Source organism: Delphinapterus leucas, chromosome 19 (assembly GCF_059928025.1).
Source record: "Delphinapterus leucas isolate spDelLeu-1000000601 "Yukka" chromosome 19, BTC_Dleu_Yukka2, whole genome shotgun sequence".
NCBI classification, from domain to species: Eukaryota; Metazoa; Chordata; class Mammalia; order Artiodactyla; family Monodontidae; genus Delphinapterus; species Delphinapterus leucas.
Window position 1 is genome coordinate 57,454,953 of NC_143147.1, and position 19,873 is coordinate 57,474,825.

General features: G+C 41.9%; 1 protein-coding gene across 15 annotated transcripts in view; it reads left to right on the forward strand.

The window, feature by feature from the left end:
- Positions 1 to 19,873, forward strand: part of QTGAL (queuosine-tRNA galactosyltransferase) — a 128,824-nt gene that overhangs the window by 18,152 nt on the left and 90,799 nt on the right. For all 15 annotated transcript variants that reach the window (XR_016389025.1, XR_016389026.1, XR_016389023.1 and 12 more), the window contains exon 5: positions 14,730 to 14,794. Coding sequence is in view for 8 of the 15 variants with exons in the window: in XM_089901478.1 (XP_089757604.1) it covers positions 14,730 to 14,794 (65 nt within the window). In the remaining 7 variants the exon portion in view is untranslated. The remainder of the gene's footprint in view (positions 1 to 14,729; positions 14,795 to 19,873) is intronic.

Sequence of the window (19,873 nt, forward strand, 5' to 3'; positions counted from 1 at the left end):
ACCACACTGCTTTGATTACCATAGCTTTGTGGTAGGTTTTGATATCGGGAAGTATGAGTCTTCCAACTTCGTTTTCCTTTTCCAAAATTGTTTTGCAATTTCATATGAATTTTAGGATCAGTTTTTTCATTTCTGCAATAAAGACCATTGGGATTTTGATGGGGATGGCATTGAATCTGTATATCTGGGTTGTGTTGTCACTTTAATAATATTAAGTCTTCCAATTCATGAACACAGAATATCTTTCCTTAGGTCTTAGGTCTTCTTCAGTTTCTTTTATCAATGTTTTATAACTTTCAATGTTCAAGGCTTTTGCCTCTTTGGTTAAATTAACTCCTCAGCACTTTATTATTTTTTATGGTAGTGTGAATGGAATTGTTTTCTTAATTTCCTTCTCAGATTGTTCATTGTTAGTGTATAGGAAAACTGATTTTCCTGTGTATTGATCTTGTATCCTGCAACTTTGTTGAACTTGTTTATTAGCTCTAGTAGTTTTTTTGTGAGTTTTTAGGATTTCCTATATTTAAGATCATGTCATCTGCAACTGAGATAGTTTTACTTATCCCTTTTTAACTGGATGCCTTATTTCTTTTTCTTGCCTAATTGCTTCAGCTAGAACTTCCAGTGTTTAGTAGGAGTGGAGAAAGGAGACACCCTTGTCTTGATCCTGATCTTAGGGGGAAAGCGTATGGTGTTTCACCATTGAGTATAATGTTAGCTGTGGATTTTTATAAATACCCTTTATCATGCTGAGGAAGTTCCCTTCAATTCCTAGTTTGTTGACTGTGTTTTTCTTTATCATGAAAGAGGATTTTGTCCAATCTTTTCTCTGCATCAACTGAGATAATCATGTAGGTTTTTTTCCTTCAGTTCTATTAAGGTGGTATATTGTACTGATTGATTTCATATGTTGAACCACCCTTGCATTACTGGGATACATCCCACTTGGTCATGGTGTATAATCTTTCTAATATGCTGCTGGATTTAGTTTGCCAGTATTTTGTTGAGGATTTCTACATAGATATTCATAAGGGATATTGGTAGGTAGTTTTCCTTTCGTCTGATGTCTCCGTCTGACTGTAGTATCAGAGTAATGCTGGCTTTGTAGAATGAGTTAAGAAGTGTTTCCTTTTCTTCTATTTTTTTTTTTTGAAGAGTTTGAGAAGGATTGTTGTTAATTATCTAAATGTTTGGTAGAATTCATTAGTGGAACCGTCTGATCCTAGGCTTTTTTGCTGTTGTTGGGAGATTTTGATTACTGATTCAATCTCTGTATTTGTTATAGGTATGTTCAGATTTTTTACTTCTTCTTGAGTTAGTTTTGAGAGTTAGTGTGTTTCTAGAAATTGTCCATTTCGTCTAGGTTATCTAATTTGTTGGTATACAGTTCATAATATTCAATTATAATCTGTTTAGGTTTCTGTTAAGTTTAGTAGTAATGAACCCACTTTCTTTTTCTTTTCTTTTCTTTTCTTTTTTTTTTTTTTTTTTTTGGCTGTGCCTCACGGCTTGTGGGATCTTAGTTCCCTGACCAGGGGTCGAACCCGCACCCCCTGTAGTGGAAGTGCAGAGTCTTAACCACTGGACCATCAGGGAAGTCTGCCCACTTTCATTTTTGATTTTAGTAATTTGAAGCTTATTGGTTCTTAGTCTAGCTAAAGGTTTGTCAATGTTGTTGATCTTTTCAAAGAACCAACTTTTGGTTTCATTGATTTTCTCTGTTGTTTTTTTAGTCTTTATTTCATTTACCTCTGTTCTGATCTTTATTATTTCTTTCCTTCTGCTAGCTGTGTGTTTAATGTGTTCTTCTTTTTCTAGCTCCGTAACATGTAAAGTTAGGTTGTTGACTTGAGATGTCTTTTATGTAGACATTTATATATAAATTTCCCTCTGATCATTGCTTTTGCTGCATCCTGTAAGTTTTGGTATGCTGTATTTTTATTTTTATTTATCTCTTAAGTATATTCTAATTTCCCTTATTTGACCCATTGGTTATTTAAGAGTAGGTTGTTTAATTTTCACATATTTGTCCTTCCGTTATTGAATTCTAGTTTCATTCCATTGTGGTCAGAGAAGATACTTAATCTGATTTCAGTCTTTAAAAATTTTTTGAGATATGTTTTGTGGCCTGACATGTGGTCTGTCCTGGAGGATGTTGCATGTGCACTTAGGAAGAATGCAATGCAATGCTGTTACTGAGTAGAGTGTTCTGTATATGTCTGTTAGGTCTGTTGGTTTATAGTGTTGTTCAAGTCCTCTATTACCTTACTGATCTTCTGTCTTGATGTTCTATCTATTATTGAAAGCGAGGTGTTGAAGTATTCAACTACTATAGTAGAATTATGTTTCTCCCTTCAATTCTGTTCATTTTTGCTTCATTTATTTTGGGGCTCTCTTGTTAGATGTGTATAGTTTTATAATTGTTATATTTTCTTGATTGACCCTTTCATCAATATATAGTGTCCTTTGTTTCTTGTAACAATTTCTGACTTAGGGTTTATTTTCCCTAGTACTAGTTTAATCACTCCAGCACTTTTTTGGTTGTTGGTTGAATGGAATATCTTTTTCCATCATTTCACTTTCGACTTATTTGTGCCTTTGGATCTAAGATGAATCTCCTGTAGCATTTAAATGTATCATGTGTTTTTTTAATCCATTCTGCCAATCATTGCCTTTTAATTGGAGCATTTATATTTAAAGTAATTACTTTCGAGGAAGGACTTTTGCCATTTTGCTGTTGTTTTCTATATGCTGTCTATCTCTTTTATTCTTCAGTCCTCCATCAGTGCTTTCCTTTGTGTTTAATTGGTTATTACCAGTGTGCCATTTTTATTCCCTTCTCATTTCCTATTCTGTGTATTTGTAAGTTATTTTCTTAGTCATCACTGTGGGGATTACAATTAACATCTTAAATTTATAACAATCTAATTTGAATTAACATCAACTTAACTTTAATAGTGTATAAAGCTCTGCTCCTGTACAGCTCTGTACCTCCCACTTTATATCATTTTTGTCACAAATTACATCTTTATTATTGGCCCATTAACATAGGTTTATAATCATTGTTTAATGTGTTTTTTAAATCATATGGGAAAAATACAAACTGAAAGTAAAATAATACTGGCTTTTATATTTAGCTACATAGTAATCTTCATCAATGTTTTTCATTTGTTTGTATGGTTTCAAGTTACTGTCTAGTGTTCTCATTAGAGCGGGAAGGACTCCTGTTAGCATTTCTTGTAGGGCAGATCTGTTAGGGAATATCTCCCTCAGCTTTTGTTTATCTGCAAATGTGTTGATTTCTCCATTTTTGAAGGATAGTTTTGCCAGATTCAGAGTTTCTATATGTTATAGACCCAATAATACATTACTTACATATTGTTTTTTTAATTAATTTCTTATTTAAGTATAGTTGATTTACAATGTTGTGTTAGTTTCTGCTGTACAGCAAACTGAATCAGCCATACATATACATATATCCACTCTCTTCTAGACTCCATTCCCATGTAGGTAATTACAGGGCACTGAATAGAGTTCCCTGTGCTATACAGTAGGTTCTTATTAGTTATCTTTTATATATAGTAGTGTGTGTATGTCAGTCCCAATCTCCCAATATATACTCCCCCTTCCATAAGTTTGTTTTCTACATCTGTGACTCAATTTCAGTTTTGTAAATAGGTTCGTTTGTACCATTTTTTAAAAATTGGGGTATAGTTGTTTTACAATGTTGTGTTAGTTTCTGCTGTACAGTGAAGTGGAGTTCCCTGTGCTATACATTAGTTGTCTATTTTATACATATTATTGTATATATGTCAGTCCCAGTCTCCCAATTCATCCCACCCCCCATCCCCTGCTTTCCCTCCTTGGTGTCCATACATTTGTTCTCTACATCTGTGTCTCTATTTCTGCCTTGCAGACTGGTTCACCTGTACCATTTCTCTGGATTCCACATATATGCATTAATATACAATATTGGTTTTTCTCTTTCTGACTTACTTCACTCTGTATGACAGTCTCTAGGTCCATCCATGTTGCTGCAAATGGCATTATTTCATTCTTTTTTATGACTGAGAAATATTCCATGGTATATATGTACCATATCTTCTTTATCCATTCCTCTGTCGATGGACATATAGGTTATTTCCATGTCCTGGCTATTGTAAATAGTGCTGTAGTGAACACTGGGGTGCATGTATCCTTTCAAATTATGGTTTTCTCCAGATGTATGCCCAGGAGTGGGATCGCTGGATCATATGGTAGCTCTATGTTTAGTTTTTAAAGAAATTGCCATACTGTTCTCCGTAGTGGCTGTATCAATTTACATTCCCACCAACGGTGTAGGAGGGTTCCCTTTCTTCCACACCCTCTCCAGCATTTATTGTTTGTAGATTTTTTTTTTTTTTTTTTTGCGGTACGCAGTCCTCTCACTGTTGTGGCCTCTCCCGTTGCGGAGCACAGGCTCTGGACGCGCAGGCTCAGCGGCCATGGCTCACGGGCCCAGCCGCTCCATGGCATGTGGGATCTTCCTGGACCGGGGCACAAACCCATGTCCCTTGCATTGGCAGGTGGACTCTCAACCACTGCGCCACCAGGGAAGCCCCCACCCATTTTTTGATTGGGTTGTTACATATTGTTTTATACAATTTTTATTTCTTTTTACTACTGCTACTTCAGTTAGCAGAAGAAAGGAGAAGAAATATGCATTTATATTGTCTTTTATAATTAACAGTTACTTTACTGGTGCTGTCTTTTTTTCTTTCATGGATTTGAAATACTCCCTGGAATCACTTGGGGTCAATCTCTTTAATCTAAAGAACTTCCTTTAGTATCTCTTGTAAGGTGAATCAACAACAGTTTCTCTCAGTGTTTGTTTATTTGGAATGTCTTAATTTCTCCTTTATTTTTGAAAGATAGTTTTGCTGGATATAGGATTCTTGGTTAACAGTTTTTTCTTTGAGTTCTTTGAATGTGTTATCCCACTGCCTTCTGGCCTCCATTGTTTGCACTGAAAAGTCAACTGTTAATCTTATTGAGATTTCCTTTCTTTTCCCTTGTCTCTTTTAAGATTTTCTCCCTGTTTTTGGCTTTCAGTGTTTTTACTATGATGTATCTAGTTGTGAATCTGTTGAGTTTATCCTCCTTGGAGTTTTTTGAGCTTCTTGAATGTGTAGATTAACGTTTTTCACTGCATTTGGAAAGATTTTAGCCATCATATCTTTGAATATTTTTTGTGCTTGTTGCTCTCTCCTTTTCTTTTGGTACTACTGTTATGCATATATTAGTGTCTTTAATAGTATTTCAGATTTCTCTGAGGTCGTGTTTATTTTTCTTCATTCTTTTTTCTCTCTGTTCTTCAGATTGCATTATTTTTATCCATCAAGTTTGCTAATTTTTCTGCCGATTCAAATATCCTGTTGTGTTCCTCCAGGGTATTTTTTAGTTAGAGTGTTATACTTTTCAGCTCTAGAATTTCCAGTTGGTCCTTTTAAATAATTTCTGTCTCTTTATTGATACTCTTGATTTGATATGACATTGTCTTCTTACCTTTCTTTGCTTCTTTAATTACGGTTTCCTTTAGGTCTTTGAACATATTTATAATGGTTACTTTGAGGTCTTTGTTAAATCAGACACCGTGATGTTCTCACTAGAAGTTTCTGGGCCTTCTTTTTATTCGGTGTCTGGGTAATGCTTTCTTGTTTCTTTGCATGTCTCCTAATTTTTGTTGGAAACTGGACATATTAGATAATATAGTAACTCTGGGTACTGGTCCCCCCCACCCCGACTAGGCTTGTTATTATTATTGACTTGTTTGCTTGTATATTGACTGGTTAGATAATTTTAGTAAAGTCTGCTCCCCTGCCCTTGCAGTGTGAAACCTCTAATGATCTCTCTCAGGAATACAGCGCTGGGTGTACCCACCCACAGTCACCCTGAGGTGGCAGTGGTGTGGACTGGCCTCTCTCTCTCTGACCACACCCAGCTGTCAAGCTCCACTTATTGCTGACTGCTTTACTGTTTTCAACAATACCTAAGAGCATAAATTGCTATATAAGAATAATACAAGTGAATCCATATTCCTTCAAAGGAATAGTTCTTGAGGTCATTGTTTAAAGTTTGTTCTGACACCAGGAGGGCTCTTCTCAGCTGTCTCTTACCCGTTTATGTCTAGCAAACTGGTCGTCCCACAGTTTAGCCTATATTGCCAGTGAATCTACCAATCTCCTTTACCAACTGCCTCTCACCACTGTTTTGGGTGTACCCTAGGGCTTGAACTTCACACCCTGTTGGAGATGAAGCGGGGTGGGCAGTAACCCCATGTCTGTCTCAGTATGGAACCCCCACCCCATAAACTAGGGCAAGGGCATTTGGGTCCCCAGTATTCTTGGTGATACCGTTCCCAGTGTAGACAGAGAGTCCATCCCAGCATGGGGGTGAGTGGGAGAAGGGAGCCCCACTTTCCAACTGCACTTGCCTAGGACTCAGCCTCAGCAACAGGTACCTGGAGTCAGGATGAGAAATGCTGATGCCCTATCTCTCCCAGAAAAATAGCTTTCTGACGGGCCTAGCAGAAGAGGGAACCCTGTATTTTTGGCTGTACCTGTCTGGGGTGGAGTTTCCTTCTTGGGGGAGGGAAGGAGCAGGTCTTGGCTCACATACCTAGACCCTCACTATTACTAAGTTTTAGTAGATTTTCTTGAATAAATATTTTTTTCATTTGCTGTGTGTTAGGGCCATTTCCAGAGACTGTAAATGGTTGGGGTTTTTAAAAATAATTTTTAAAAAATTATTTTAAAAATAATTTTTTAAAATTAAATTATTAAAAAATAATTTTTACCAGTTTTGCTGGCAAGCAGTCTGTGGAACTTGTGCTGTCAGGCCAGCTCCAATCAAAATTTCTTTTGGTTCTATTTTATCTCCTTTGTTGGCTTATTAGCTATAATTCCTTTTTTGCCTTGTTAGTGGTTGATTTGGAGTTTACAGAATATACTGTCAACTTACCAATTCCGCCCCTCAAATGTGTGTACAACTTCACATATAGTGTGAGAACCTCACGACAGTACATGTCCTTCTCTTCCTCTCTTACCTTTTTTGCTGTTGTTGTCATGCATTCTACTTTTACATGTACCATAAACCCCACAAACGTTGGTATTAACTTAGTTTAAACAGTCAGTCATCTTTTTAAGAGATTTAAATAATAAGAAAGAAAATTACTCATTTACTCATATAGTTAGTTTTCAGTGCTCTTCATTTCTTTGTGTAGAGCCAGATTTCCGTCTTCTATGATTTTCCTTCTGCCTGGACTTTTTAAAACACTTCTTGCAGTGATGGTCTACTGGTGATGAATTCTTTTACCTTTTGTATGTCCTTATCTGGCATGTTTGAGTGTTGGCTGGTGGATCCTGTGATGAAGAAATTTCATCACAAGCTTTATTATCCTTCCTTTAGTCCCTACTTGCTGCCCCCAGAGCACCTCCCCATACAGGTGAGCTTGCCCCTTAGGTAACCTGCCTGTTCTGCTTTTGCCCACCCCCCGCTTCCCTTCCTTCTGTTCATCCTTCCATCTCCCTGTGTTCCGTGCAATTCCTTTCCTTTTTGGAGTGGACAGGGAGAAGAGAAGGAGGAGGCCTGAAATGGCCGTCTTCTGTATTTGTGGGAACAGCTTCTCCCAGTCCTGGTGCTGCCTCCTGAACCTGCTGTTCTTTTGCTTCACAGCGATGGAGGGAGGGACGGGCAGTCAGCTCCCCACACAGTGGCGGGTGGAGGAAAGAACACAATCCAGAAGTTCTTGCCAAGCGAGCCTCTGGACTGTGGTATTTGGGTTTCCTTCCACGTCAGGGTACAACCTCCTTCTGTCTCCTCTCAAGGTTCTTGCAGTTTTTAAATCGGAAGTTCAGAGTCTATGATCTCCTTTTGTTTCTAGTGTTGGACTTGGGTAGAGAGGGTAGACTACCAGTTTCACTGGTTCCCTGTCTTGTCCAACGCTAATAGTTTTTCACATTATCTCAGATTTTCTATTTAGGTAATCTAATCCTGAATAAATATTATAATTTTGTTTCTTTATTTCTAATTTATTCTTTATTTTTCATATATTTTGGGGGAGGGGAGAAGAACAATGTGGAATCACATTAATGAATCCTTTTATTGTGCTGGCTTAGTGGGAATGTTTGTAGTGTTTCAGTGCTAAAAGTATGACATTTACTATTGCTTTCTGATAGATACCTTTATCAAGGTAACTTGATATTTCTAATTTAGTAAGCCTTCATAAAATGAGGCATCAGGGACTTCCCTGTTGGTCCAGCGGTTAAGACTCTGCACTTCCAATGCTGGGGACGTGGGTTTGATCCCTGATGGAGATCTAAGATCCCATGTGCTGCATGGTGCAGCCAGAAAAAAAAAAAGAGGCGTCAGTGTAGAATTTATTAGATGTCTTTTAGTTATCTGTTAAGGTGACTGCCTATTTTTTTCTCCTAACATTTTTATTGTAGTAAATTATATTAGTATTTTTCTTAACAGTGAACCACTCTTGCAGTGCCAGAACTAACCAGCCATAACACTATAGTATTTTCATACAATGCAATTATTCGGTTTTCTTAAGGATTTTTACATCTATATACATATGGAACATTGGTCTGTAGTTTTTTGTGTGGGTTGCATGTCTGGCTCAGGGGTGAGAACAGAAGGTCTCGGACTTGCTGATGTAACTTCATGAGAGCAATAACTGTGTAGAACAATTCAGCCCACTTTTGTCTCAAGCTCCCATGTAAACTAGCTTCACAGCTTGCATTTAGATAGCAGGAAAACCGTTTACTTATTTTCACGAATAAATGTCTACTTTGACTAATTACAGATTTTTTTTTTAATACCAGTTTGTGGTTAAAAAAAAAAAGAAAATTCAGGCATACAGAAAGGTCTGCAATGAAATGTAAAAGCTCCACGCCCTAGGAGCAACCAGTGTTTTTTAGTTCCTACTGGATTTATTTAACTCACAGTGTCAGTTGATACTTGCTATGAAAGAGGAAACATTTAGCCCACTGTAGGTTCTTCACACTTCCCTTTCTCTTTTTTCCCCCCTCAGAGTTTTGGTTTGTCATAATATATCTATATTGTCAGGGCTTATAATCTTTACATTCTGTTCTGTAACTCTTATTGTTTTATGTACTTGACTTAGTTGATTCCAACAGCTTAAACCTTGCAAAAACAGCACTAATGGTTTTTTAAGTGTTATTCACTGCAGACCACCTAGTGGATTAGACTTGGAGGAGGAACTGAAATAAATCTGCTGCTAACCCCGTGCTGCACACTGAGGGGATTCCCAGGTGTCAGAATCTATGGAGCCTTTAAAAAATCTTCTGCTTTATTCCCTTCTACTGTATACGCATGCACCATTGTTTGGGTTTTTTTTTTTTACTTCTCTTTTTATTTTATTTAATTTTATTTTCTTTTTTTTCTTTTTTTTTTTTTTTGCGATACGCAGGCCTCTCACTGTTGTGGCCTCTCCCGTTGTGGAGCACAGGCTCCGGACGCGCAGGCTCAGCGGCCATGGCTCACGGGCCTAGCAGCTCCGTGGCATGTGGGATCTTCCCGGACCAGGACACGAACCTGTGTCCTCTGCATTGGCAGGCAGACTTTCAACCACTGCACCACCAGGGAAGCCCCTAATTTTCTTCTTAATTATGTTCCTTTTTAATTTCTCTTAAGTACTTCTTCAAGTAATTTTTTCATATCCAGTATGTGGATGGTAAAATATTTAGAGTATTTACATGTCTAAAAATGTCTTTATTTTGTACTTATACTCAATTGGCAGTTTGTCTGGGTATAGAATTCTAGGTGCAAAATAATTTTCCTTAGAATTTTGGAGGAGTTGCTTCATTATCTTCTGGTATCCCCTGATTCTAGTAAGAAATCTTATGTAAGTCTGATTCTTGTTATTTTAAAGGCATCTTTTCTGAAAGTGTCTAAGATTTTTCTCTTTATGTTTTGAGTTTTGAAATTTCATGATGCTGGGCCAAGTTGTGGATGTTTCTTCATTCATCCTCTGTTTCTGTAAAAATGGTTCACTTTGCACTTTGAGCTTTAATTGTAATCTAGTGTGCTTCCAGTAGTTTGACTTTACAGTTTTCATATAAGACTTGAAAACAATATGCCTGCACACATTGCTGGAGCTGAAAGTGGAGGCGGGACAGATGGTGAGACCGTGGCTGGTGGGGTTGAAGGTAGAGGCAGGGCAGATGACGGGCTGGTGGACAGGTTCCTATAGGTTTTAGGAGTCATGTCTTTCTTTAAAAAGTAGTCCTCAACTTTGGTAGCATGTTAGAATTGCCTGGAGAGGCTTTAAGAATCCTGATGCCTGAGTCCTACCCTAAGATGTTCTCGTGTAATCGGTCTGGGGTGCAACCATGGCATGCGGCTTGTAAAAGCTTCCCAAAACATACTGAAGCGCATCCAGGGTTGAGAACCACTCCTTTAAAATCCTCAGGAATGGTGTAGATTCACCTCCATAGTGAGCTTGGTCTTAAGGCAACCTTGTAGCTCCCGACACAGCTGAAGGTTTGAGATCCCTCTGGAATACCCCTCAGATGAGATCCAGGGGGGTGTTAGCTCAGCTATGAGATCCTGTTCGGACCCAGCGGGTGACTTGCCAAAACAAAGGCTCGCAGCTACTCAGATCCTTTATAGGTGGGTGGGTGGGTCAGTAGGGTTGTGGCATAGGATTGAAGCATTCAAGGTAGCTCTCAGGGGAGAGGTGTGAGCGGGAGAGACAGTTCTACTCTTTCTAGATGCCTCTTGTCCTCCAAGACCCCTTCTCATCTTCCCGCTTTCTCTCTGCTCTTTTCTGCTGGTGTTGGGTGGTCGGGGGACTCAGTGGGTCTCACTTGCTGATTCTTGCTTGTGCACCTTGCAAGCTCACGTGGGTCTCGCCTGAGTCCTGATTTACTCAGAGTTCACACTGCCCCCCTCGATGGCACAGCTGGGATCGGAGCTCTCTGGGGCCCGTCCTCAAACAGATTTAAGCATCTCTGAACACTGGCCCTCAAGTAAGATAGTGTGCTTCTCCACGAGGGGCTTAAGTGCATCTCCTCCCACCGAGGGCAGCCAGGGCAGGTGCCCTTCACTTTACCTTTTGCAGCTTCCTGCCAGCATTTTTTTTTTTTTTTGGAAGGGGGGCAGGTAGAGGGTGGATGTTGGTGAAAATGGGCTAAGAAATAGTTGGGCTTCAGAGAACGAAGCAGAGACTTCTCTCCCAGAAACTGCTCCCCTGCCCTGCCTTGCGTTCCTCACAAACAGCAGCCAGTGCGCTCTACTTGGGAAAGCAGAAAATTGTCTAAAATATTTTAGAAAAAAATGTTGAATCAGAAATAATTTTAAAATCTTGGTCTTTTAAAAGAAGAAAGGCTTTTCCCTGCTATTTTAGAAGGTTCCTGTGGAAAGACCGTGTTCTCTGACATCGCACAGTGACCCCACGCAGAGGTGCCTTGTGGTGGGTGAGGGCAGCACACGGTCCTGCCTTCTGGTGCAGCCTCTGAGGTGCCGAGGATGGGCGATGGGGCAGGTGCTCGAGCGAGGGGACTCTGGAGCCGCTGCAGGGTTGGGTCCACTGCACCCACCCCGCGCCTCCGTTTCCTTCTTTGTGAACAGGCTGTAGCAGTAGGTGCCAGTGTGGGTGTCGGGAGGGCTTAAGACAAGCTGATGTGTGCCGGGTTCCAGAGGAGGCCACACACGGTGGGCCCTTGAGAAGTCTTAGCAGCTGTTCTGTTATTGTCTTCCTCCTCCTCCATCTCATGCATATTTTTAGTATCTTCCCCCGAATTATTTCTTGTTTTCATTATCTTTAGTCTGTTTGAAATAGAAAATTTTTTATACATCAGTTATTGTGCGACATCCATTTCAACCTGCTTCTGAAATGTGTGTAAACAAATGGTGGTTTTTGAAACTACTATGAGCAACCTTTCAAAATATTCTTTAATTAAGATGTTTCGCATCTTCCATAGTTGAACAAAAGTAATTTAAAGGCATTTTGATGACTTGCAATTGCTTGTCTAATCTCCACTTTAAAAGAAAGTTTTATCATTCATAAAACACTTTTTAAAGAGTAGATATAACTTGAGCCATATCATATTTGTATGTATTCTATAAATAATAAAAAAGTAAATTGTAACATTGTGAAGAAATGATTCTGCTGTCTCACTGAAGTTGGATAAAGCAAGCGAATTCATGGGAATCCTGTGTTACACATAATAAAACAGTTAATTTGGATTATGTCAGAAAGGACATATTTTCCTAGAACAATATTTTCTTAAATAGGAAATGTTATATCGACTATTGGATAATGTAGATCCAAAGTGTCTATTTTCAGGAGTGTTGGGTATTTAAATTGGGTTAAGATTCATTTACTATTATTTCATATCATAATAGAGCAAAACATTTCTTAATAATGTGGTCACTTGCTAAAATTGAAATAAAACACAATCCCACCCTCTTCTCTCCAAGAGTAAGGAATGTTAATATCGCACCGAGGCGGGAGTTTTTCCTGCTGTGGCCATGACAACCGACTCCCCTCACAAAGGGACAGACCTCCCCAAACATCAGGCCCTGGCACAAACATTTGACTTTTCAAGGCAATAATATTAAAGCAAATTCCTTATCTTTGCCAAACACAAGATTCATCGTGAGAAACTTTCAGCTTCCTTAGTAGATGCATTTTCCTTCATTAACCAAATTCTTGGGTTTGATATTTCCCCTTCTAAAACCCAACGCTAATAAAACCACTTTTTAAACACAGCTCCTGTTAATTTCAGTGTGTCTTTTCCCATTTTTCGTTTTGATTCCATGAGCTTTTTTCTCTGGGCCTGCCTTGCTTTGTGGTGATGATGGAGATTTACCTATAGTTGCTAATCCATCCCAAGGGGTCAGGAGCCAGGCCCCTGTCTCCCCTTGTGTGCATTTCCTTCTCTTGCTTGTTATACCTGTGGTTCTTTGAAATCTGTGACTGTCCTGCTAACTGGTTTGGGTTGGCCAAGCTCTAGGATTAATGCTGGAAATTAAGGTGCTACCTCATGTGAAAACAGCCAAAGGCACTGCTCTAGGTCACACCCTTTGAGGCCCTGCATGAGGGCCAAGGTCCTTACTTCTGGTTGCAGTGTGGTTTGTTCCAGAAAGTGGCTGAGTAACAGGAGGGACCTGCCTTCTCTTCCTGTTCCCCTTACAGCGGAAAACTGGGGAGCACCTGGGGTGAGGCCTGGGGCAGACACTTTGCTGGTGTCCCCTGGGACCAACATTTTTCGGGTTGTCTCAGCTCTGAGTAAGAGGGATTTATTGTTTTAACTCTGCCCACACCTGTTCTGCTTTGTGCGACTTTCCTCAGTGGCACCAAATCTAAGTGTCTCTGTAATACGATTCAGGCACCAGAATTTCCTTTCTAGGGAAGGTGGGAATTGTGCCCCTCGAAGGCCCCTTGGTCCCCTCTTTTGGACTAAGTGCCTCCTCTAACCTGCCCCGCCCTCAGCATGTAGACCGAGCTTGCTGTGTGTTCATTTCTGCGCTCTGTTCCTTATTCGGAAGGCTTATCCTGGCTGCCCTCCCTTGAAAGCTGCCGGTTCTCCCCATGCTGCTCACTGCCCAGTTCATCACTCGGAACCCCATTCTCTCAATGTAAACTTGCGTCATCTCTCTGGCCCCCTCTGCCGTGGTCTCGTCTTCTCTGCATAAGCCTCCCTAGAGCTTCCCACCGTTCATTTGGCATTTAATATAGGTTGTCAGTTACCTCTCCTTCCAACTCAGGTCTAATCTCTGAAGGCAAGGATTCTAAAACATTTCTTAAGATATAATATCCATACAGAAAAGTACACCTATCATCTTTGTACAGCTCAATTAATTTTCACAAACTGAACACACCGTGCAGCCAGCACCCTGATGAAGAGCGACATCACCGGCCCAGGAGCCCCCCTCCCCAAGGGAAACCGCTTCCCTGATTTCCAGGTGCGCAGGTGAATCTGCTGCCTTTGTGCTCCGTGTGCCATCCCCACATGGTGCCTGCTCCCTGTGCTCGGCGGTGCAAGGGGCACCCACGCCGCGTGCGGCCACGATTGTCCATCCTCCTTGTGTATTTTCATACGCGTGGTATATTTTCCATCCCAAGAGGGGTTCTTGTGCCGATCATGTCTTGGTGAAGTAGGGTCTGTACCTCCCGGAAGAGCTGGGGGTCTCAGTATGTGCAGGAACAGTGGACACTGACAGGGCCTGTACCTCATCACTGAAATATGTGTTCAGGTAACTGCCCACGAAGTGTCCAGTCCAGTGAGCTTCTACCAGCTGATCGCATGTGTGTATGTGGCCCCAACTGCCGGGTAACCATATCGTGACTTTTATCAACAGAGACTTTATAGAAAGTGTTCCTGCCAGTTCTTCTCAAGCCCTTCCATTCAGGGACATTGTAACTTTGTTTTTTAAAAGTATTCCCCAGGGTTTAGCTTAGTGCTGTACTGGATAAATGTTTGCTGACTTTATTTTCCTCCTGTGAGCACATCCTGCTTTAACACTGGTACTGGGTGGACTGTCGTCTCTTATCATTATACTTACTCCATCAGTTTCTTCTAAAGAGGCCTGATTTTTTAGTTGGTGGTGCAGAATGTTCCTAGCTTTCCTACTGTGTGCATCACACTGAATTTTATGAAACAGAATCCATTGAAAATTGAATTCTAAAAGAGCTTTTCCTTTTCTTCTTTAAACAGTCGGATATTCTAAAAATCAAGCCATAGCACAGAGCTCAGGATCTTACCTTTGCTTTTTGGATTCGGTAAGTAACTCTTTGTTTTATTTAAAATGTGTGACTATATGTTTCGAATAATTAAGAGGTATTACATTTTAGTGTGGTTCTTGAAAATCATTGTTCTAATACGTTACAATCGGCCTTTAAGGTTGATAAGTTGTTGCTGTTTAATTGCTGTAGCACCTAATGAGGGAACTGATTTTTGATAAATAGGGTTACATATAAACACAAAATTGCACAGCAGAGAAACATATAAACAAAGTGAAGATAAGCTAGGAAGGTCTTGACAAATACAATGCTTAAAAGATTAATAACCTTAAATAGAAGTAACTCATGCAAGTTGGTGAGAAAACACAAAGAAAAATGAGTGGTAGATAAATAGGAAAGGACAGGAGTTGATACTCTCAGAGGTAGACATGCAAACAATGACCTTTAAAAAATGTTACATCGTTTGTGATCAAACACAAATTAAATTAACTGAGATACTACTTTTAAAAATCAAATTAACAAAGTTCTCTACAAATGTAGATACTCAGTGTTTGGAAATGCAATGTGAACTGGTAGCATTGACAGCATAATTTTGCATTTTGTATTAAGAACTTTAAAAATGCTTGTGCCCGGGCTTCCCCGGTGGTGCAGTGGTTGAGAGTCTGCCTGCCGATGCAGGGGACACGGGTTTGTGCCCCGGTCCGGGAAGATCCCACATGCCGCGGAGCGGCTGGGCCCGTGAGCCATGGCTGCTGAGCCTGCGCGTCTGGAGCCTGTGCTTCGCAACGGGAGAGGCCACAACGGTGAGAGGCCCGCGTACCGCAAAAAAAAAAATGCTTGTGCCCTTGACCCTGAATTTCACTTCTAGGTATCCTTGAAATTCTGAAAATGATTTATGTACAAAGAGGCTTTAGTGTTATTTATAATGACGGAAAATTAGTTAATGGAAACAAGTTAATACTGGGTAGTAGATTAACAGTGAAGTGAATTGTGGTCAATCATGAGAGAATTACTGTAATGCGGATAAAGAACTTTTAATAACATGACATGATTATGATGGGTGAGGAAAGAACACATGATTGTATATGTAGTGTATACTCAACTAGAGATTTTCTTTTTAGTGACTTTAAGGCACTCTGAGAACATTTATCTGTATGCAGTCTTCCCTTGGGCTCCTCCAGGTCTGGGGGTGAGGCGCTGCTCCAGGTCTGGGGGTGCAGGGCTCCTCCAGGGTGGGGCTACACTCCTTTTGTCTGACCACTGCCCTTTGGGCTCCTTTTCCTCTACGTTTATTTGTTTTGTTTCTTTGATTTTCCATCTTTGTGGTTTTGTTTCTTCTGCTGTGTTCGGGCTCATCCTGGTGCTCGACCTCTGACCTTAAATTGGACCCCGAGCTCCTTGCTTGCAGCCCCTCCCTTCTCTGAAGTGCAATGTAAGGCAATCGTTTTCTTCTCATGACAGCTGTGGGGTGTCCCATAAGTTCTGAGCAGAAATTTTAGTTATCGTCGTTGTTTTCCAGTTTCCATGGTGATTTTTTTTCCTCTTTGTGAATTTAGGTCCCAGGGTCTCAGGGGCACAAAACTGGATGAACCCTGACCCTGGGTTCAGGACGCCTCCTCGTCACTGGTCCATGCATCCGTCTTGTTGTTTGCTTCTGTGTCCGTGACTGTGCCTGCATGTTTATTTTGATAATGCTCGGCACCTGTGAGCCTGCTGTCCGAGGCTAACGTGAGCTCCCGGCTCCGACCTCGTTATGCTGACTTCTGCTCCTTGGCAACCGCCACACGATGCCCTGTCCTCACCCCCTGCTGAGCGTTTTGGTATCTATGCAAATCTGAGAAAAATCAGTTAAAAATTCTTAGTTGTGTTTAACTTTATAAAAAGAGTACCAGGCTGTATATAATATTTTTGAACTTTTTAAACTTAAATTGTTAAGGTCCATCCATGTCGTTGCACGTCATTATAGTTCATCCTGTTGTTTTAAATTGAGGTAAAATTTATATACAGTGAAATGCAAGGTTTCAGTGTGAAAACTGTGTACAAAGTGAGCAATGTGAGGGTTTTGACACTTTTATACACCCCTATAACTAACAGCCCAGTCAGGGCGGAAGATGTTTCCGTCATCCAGAGCTGCTTCCAGACAGCGTGAGTGAAGCCACATGGTGTGACACCTGTGTTTAGCTTCCACGCCACGTCATGGTCCCCCGTGACTGTGAGGGGTGGTGGGTCGCTCTGTGCTTTAACCCGTGGTGTGAAGCTACCGCAGTTAGTTTCTGTGCTACTGCTGGTCGACATTCGAGCAGTTGCCAGTTTGGGTTATTTTATTTTATTTTTAATTAGTTAATTTATTTGGCTGCATCGGGTCTTAGTTGCGGCATGAGGGCTCTCTGGTTGTGGCACACGGGCTTCTCTCTCTAGCTGTGGCGCACAGGCTCCAGAGCATGCGGGCTCAGTAGTTGTGGCACGCAGGCTCTCTAGTTGTGGCACACAGGCTCTAGAGCGCGCAGGCTTGGGTTGCCCCACGGCATGTGGGATCTTAGTTCCCTGACCAGGGATTGGACCCACTTCCCCTGCATTGGAAGGCGGATTCTTAATCACTAGACCACTAGGGAAGTCCCCTGTTATTTCAATAAAAGTGCCATAAACATCCTGATGTAAGTCTTTCTGTGAGTGTGTGTTTCCCTTTCTCTTGGGAAGATACCGAGGGGCGGAGTTGAGGAATCGCAGGTGAAGGGACCTGGCGGGCGCAGTATGGCCGCTCTGTGTCCCTCCACCTTCTCCCAACATTGATGGGTCAGCCTTGGTTTCAACCATTCTAGCAGATGTGAAGTGCGTCTCCTTTGTTTTCATTTACATTCCCTGATGGCTAGTGATGTTGAGCACCTTCTCATCGGTTTATGGGCAATTCATAAATCCTCTTTTGTGAGATGTCCAAATCTTTGCCTATTTTTTAAAAAATGGGTTGTTTGTCTTATTCGTGAGTTGTGAATGTTTGTTGTGTATTCTGGATACAAGTCCTTTGTCAGATGTGTGTTCTGAGTATTTTCTCCCTGTCTGTGGCTTGCCTTTTCATTTTTTAATGGTGTCTTCTGATGAGCAGAAGTTTAAGTCTTGATGAAGTTCAAATTATTGATTTTTCTCTTTTATAGTTAAATTTTTTTTTTCTGAGAAGTTTCTGCTTGCCCTAAAAGAGTTATTCTCTTGTTTTCTTACTTTTATGTTTAGACCCATTATCCACCTTGTGTTCATTTCTGTGTCTCATGTGGTAGGAAGCAGGCGTTAATTTTTTCATATGAATATTAAGTTGCACCAATGTTGAAGAGACTTTCTTTTCTCAATTGAATTGCCTCCGTGCTTTGTTGAGAATCAGTTGGCCATGTCAGTGTAGGTTTATTTCCAGACTTTCTGTTCCATTCTGTTTCTCTATTGTCTGCAGCTCATTCATTCGTCTGCTGTACAACATTCCACTGGGCATACACACTGCGTGTATTCACCCATATGCTCCTACTGACGGGCACCTGGGCCGCTTCCACGCTCTTGCCCTTGTGAATAGCTGCTGTGGACGTTCTTGCACGCACCCCCTGTTGTACACGTATGAGAGTTCCTCTTGTGTTCACACCCAGAAGTGAGCATCCAGGACTCAGGGGATGAGCGGGTTCGTCTGTGGGAGAGGAGCTGTGCTGCTGTCATGTGGCTGGAGACGTCCATCCCTTCTGGCAGGTCATTGTGGGTCCCGAGCCTCCCCAGCACTGGGTGTCCTCAGGCTCTTAAATCTTGTCCAGCAGGTGGGAGCAGAGTGGATCCCCTCTGTGCTTTGATTTGTGCCCCCTGATCTCGAGCTGTGGTCAGCCTCACTCCACGTCAGTTGGCCATGTGAGTTTCCTCTTTTCGTGACACGTGTTTACATCTTTTTGCCCATTTTCCTTTTTCCAACTTTGAGAAGAGTGGCAGGGATAGTACCAAAAACTCTGTTTTGAAGGCCAGCATTGCACCCATCAGCCCGGAGCACTTCCGTGTGTGTTTCCTGTAAAGAAGAACGTCTCCTCCAACCCAGAGCAGGAATGTCTCGCTGACAGGTGGCTGATACTAGTGCTCACCTCATTCACGTTTCACCCAAGGGCCCCAGAACCCATGTTGCCTTTACCTGGGAGTCTTTCATCTCCTCCTCTGGAGCATTCCACAGCACCTCCCTGACTTTCTTCATCTTGATGTTTTCGAAGATTCCCAGGCACTTTTGTAGAATGCCCTTAAAACTGAGTAACGGTGTTGGGCCAAGTGTCTCTGTCCAGAAATCTCAGAAGGGGTGCTGCCTTCTCCTCACTGTCTCCTTGGGTGCCTGTGATTTTGATTTGCCCCAACCCTGACGATGCCCTCTGGTCGCTTGATGAAGGAGGCGTTCCCCGTCTGGGAACGGGGTGTGAGGATGGTGGCAGGGTCTGTGGGGAACAGGCCTTGGCCCCTGAGTGTGTACGTGTGGGAAGAAGATGGCTGTGGTCTCCAGTGAAGGCTGGGTGCGAGTGTGCCCGCTGTGTTCTGTCTCAGCACGGAAGTGATGCCAGCGCTGCACAACCACAGATGGCACATCAAAATGGACCATTTCTGCATGAAGAATGGGTTCATGAGGCCCCTTTGCTGGGGCATCGAGGTTGCATTTTGACTTGTTAGCCACCTGGGATGCAGTCTGGTGCCCGTGTTTGGATTCAGAACACATTTCACTAGGAGTGACAACATCAGGGGAGACCAGCTCCCATGCTGCTCCTGGGACTGGAGTTCATTCATTCAGCAAATCGGTACCTGGATGTGCCAGGTGCAGCAGCGGGTGCAAGGGATACAGCAGCGAACAGACAGAGACAGCGAAAGCCAGAGCTCAGGTGACTTCAGGCCCTGTGCCTCTGCTGCTTCCCTAGCCTCCCCTGAGAGCGGCCGCTTCACCTCCTGCAGCCCACGCCCTCGGGCCCTGCCCTTTCTCTCTCTCATGCACCTGCCTTACCCACCACACCATCCCCTCCGGCTTCTCAGTGATGCTCTCACCCCTCTGTGCAGTGGTGGGGCCTGCCTGCGCCTGGGATTTCCCACCCCCAGCACTTCGGATCTGCACACGGCATTTATCACCTTCAA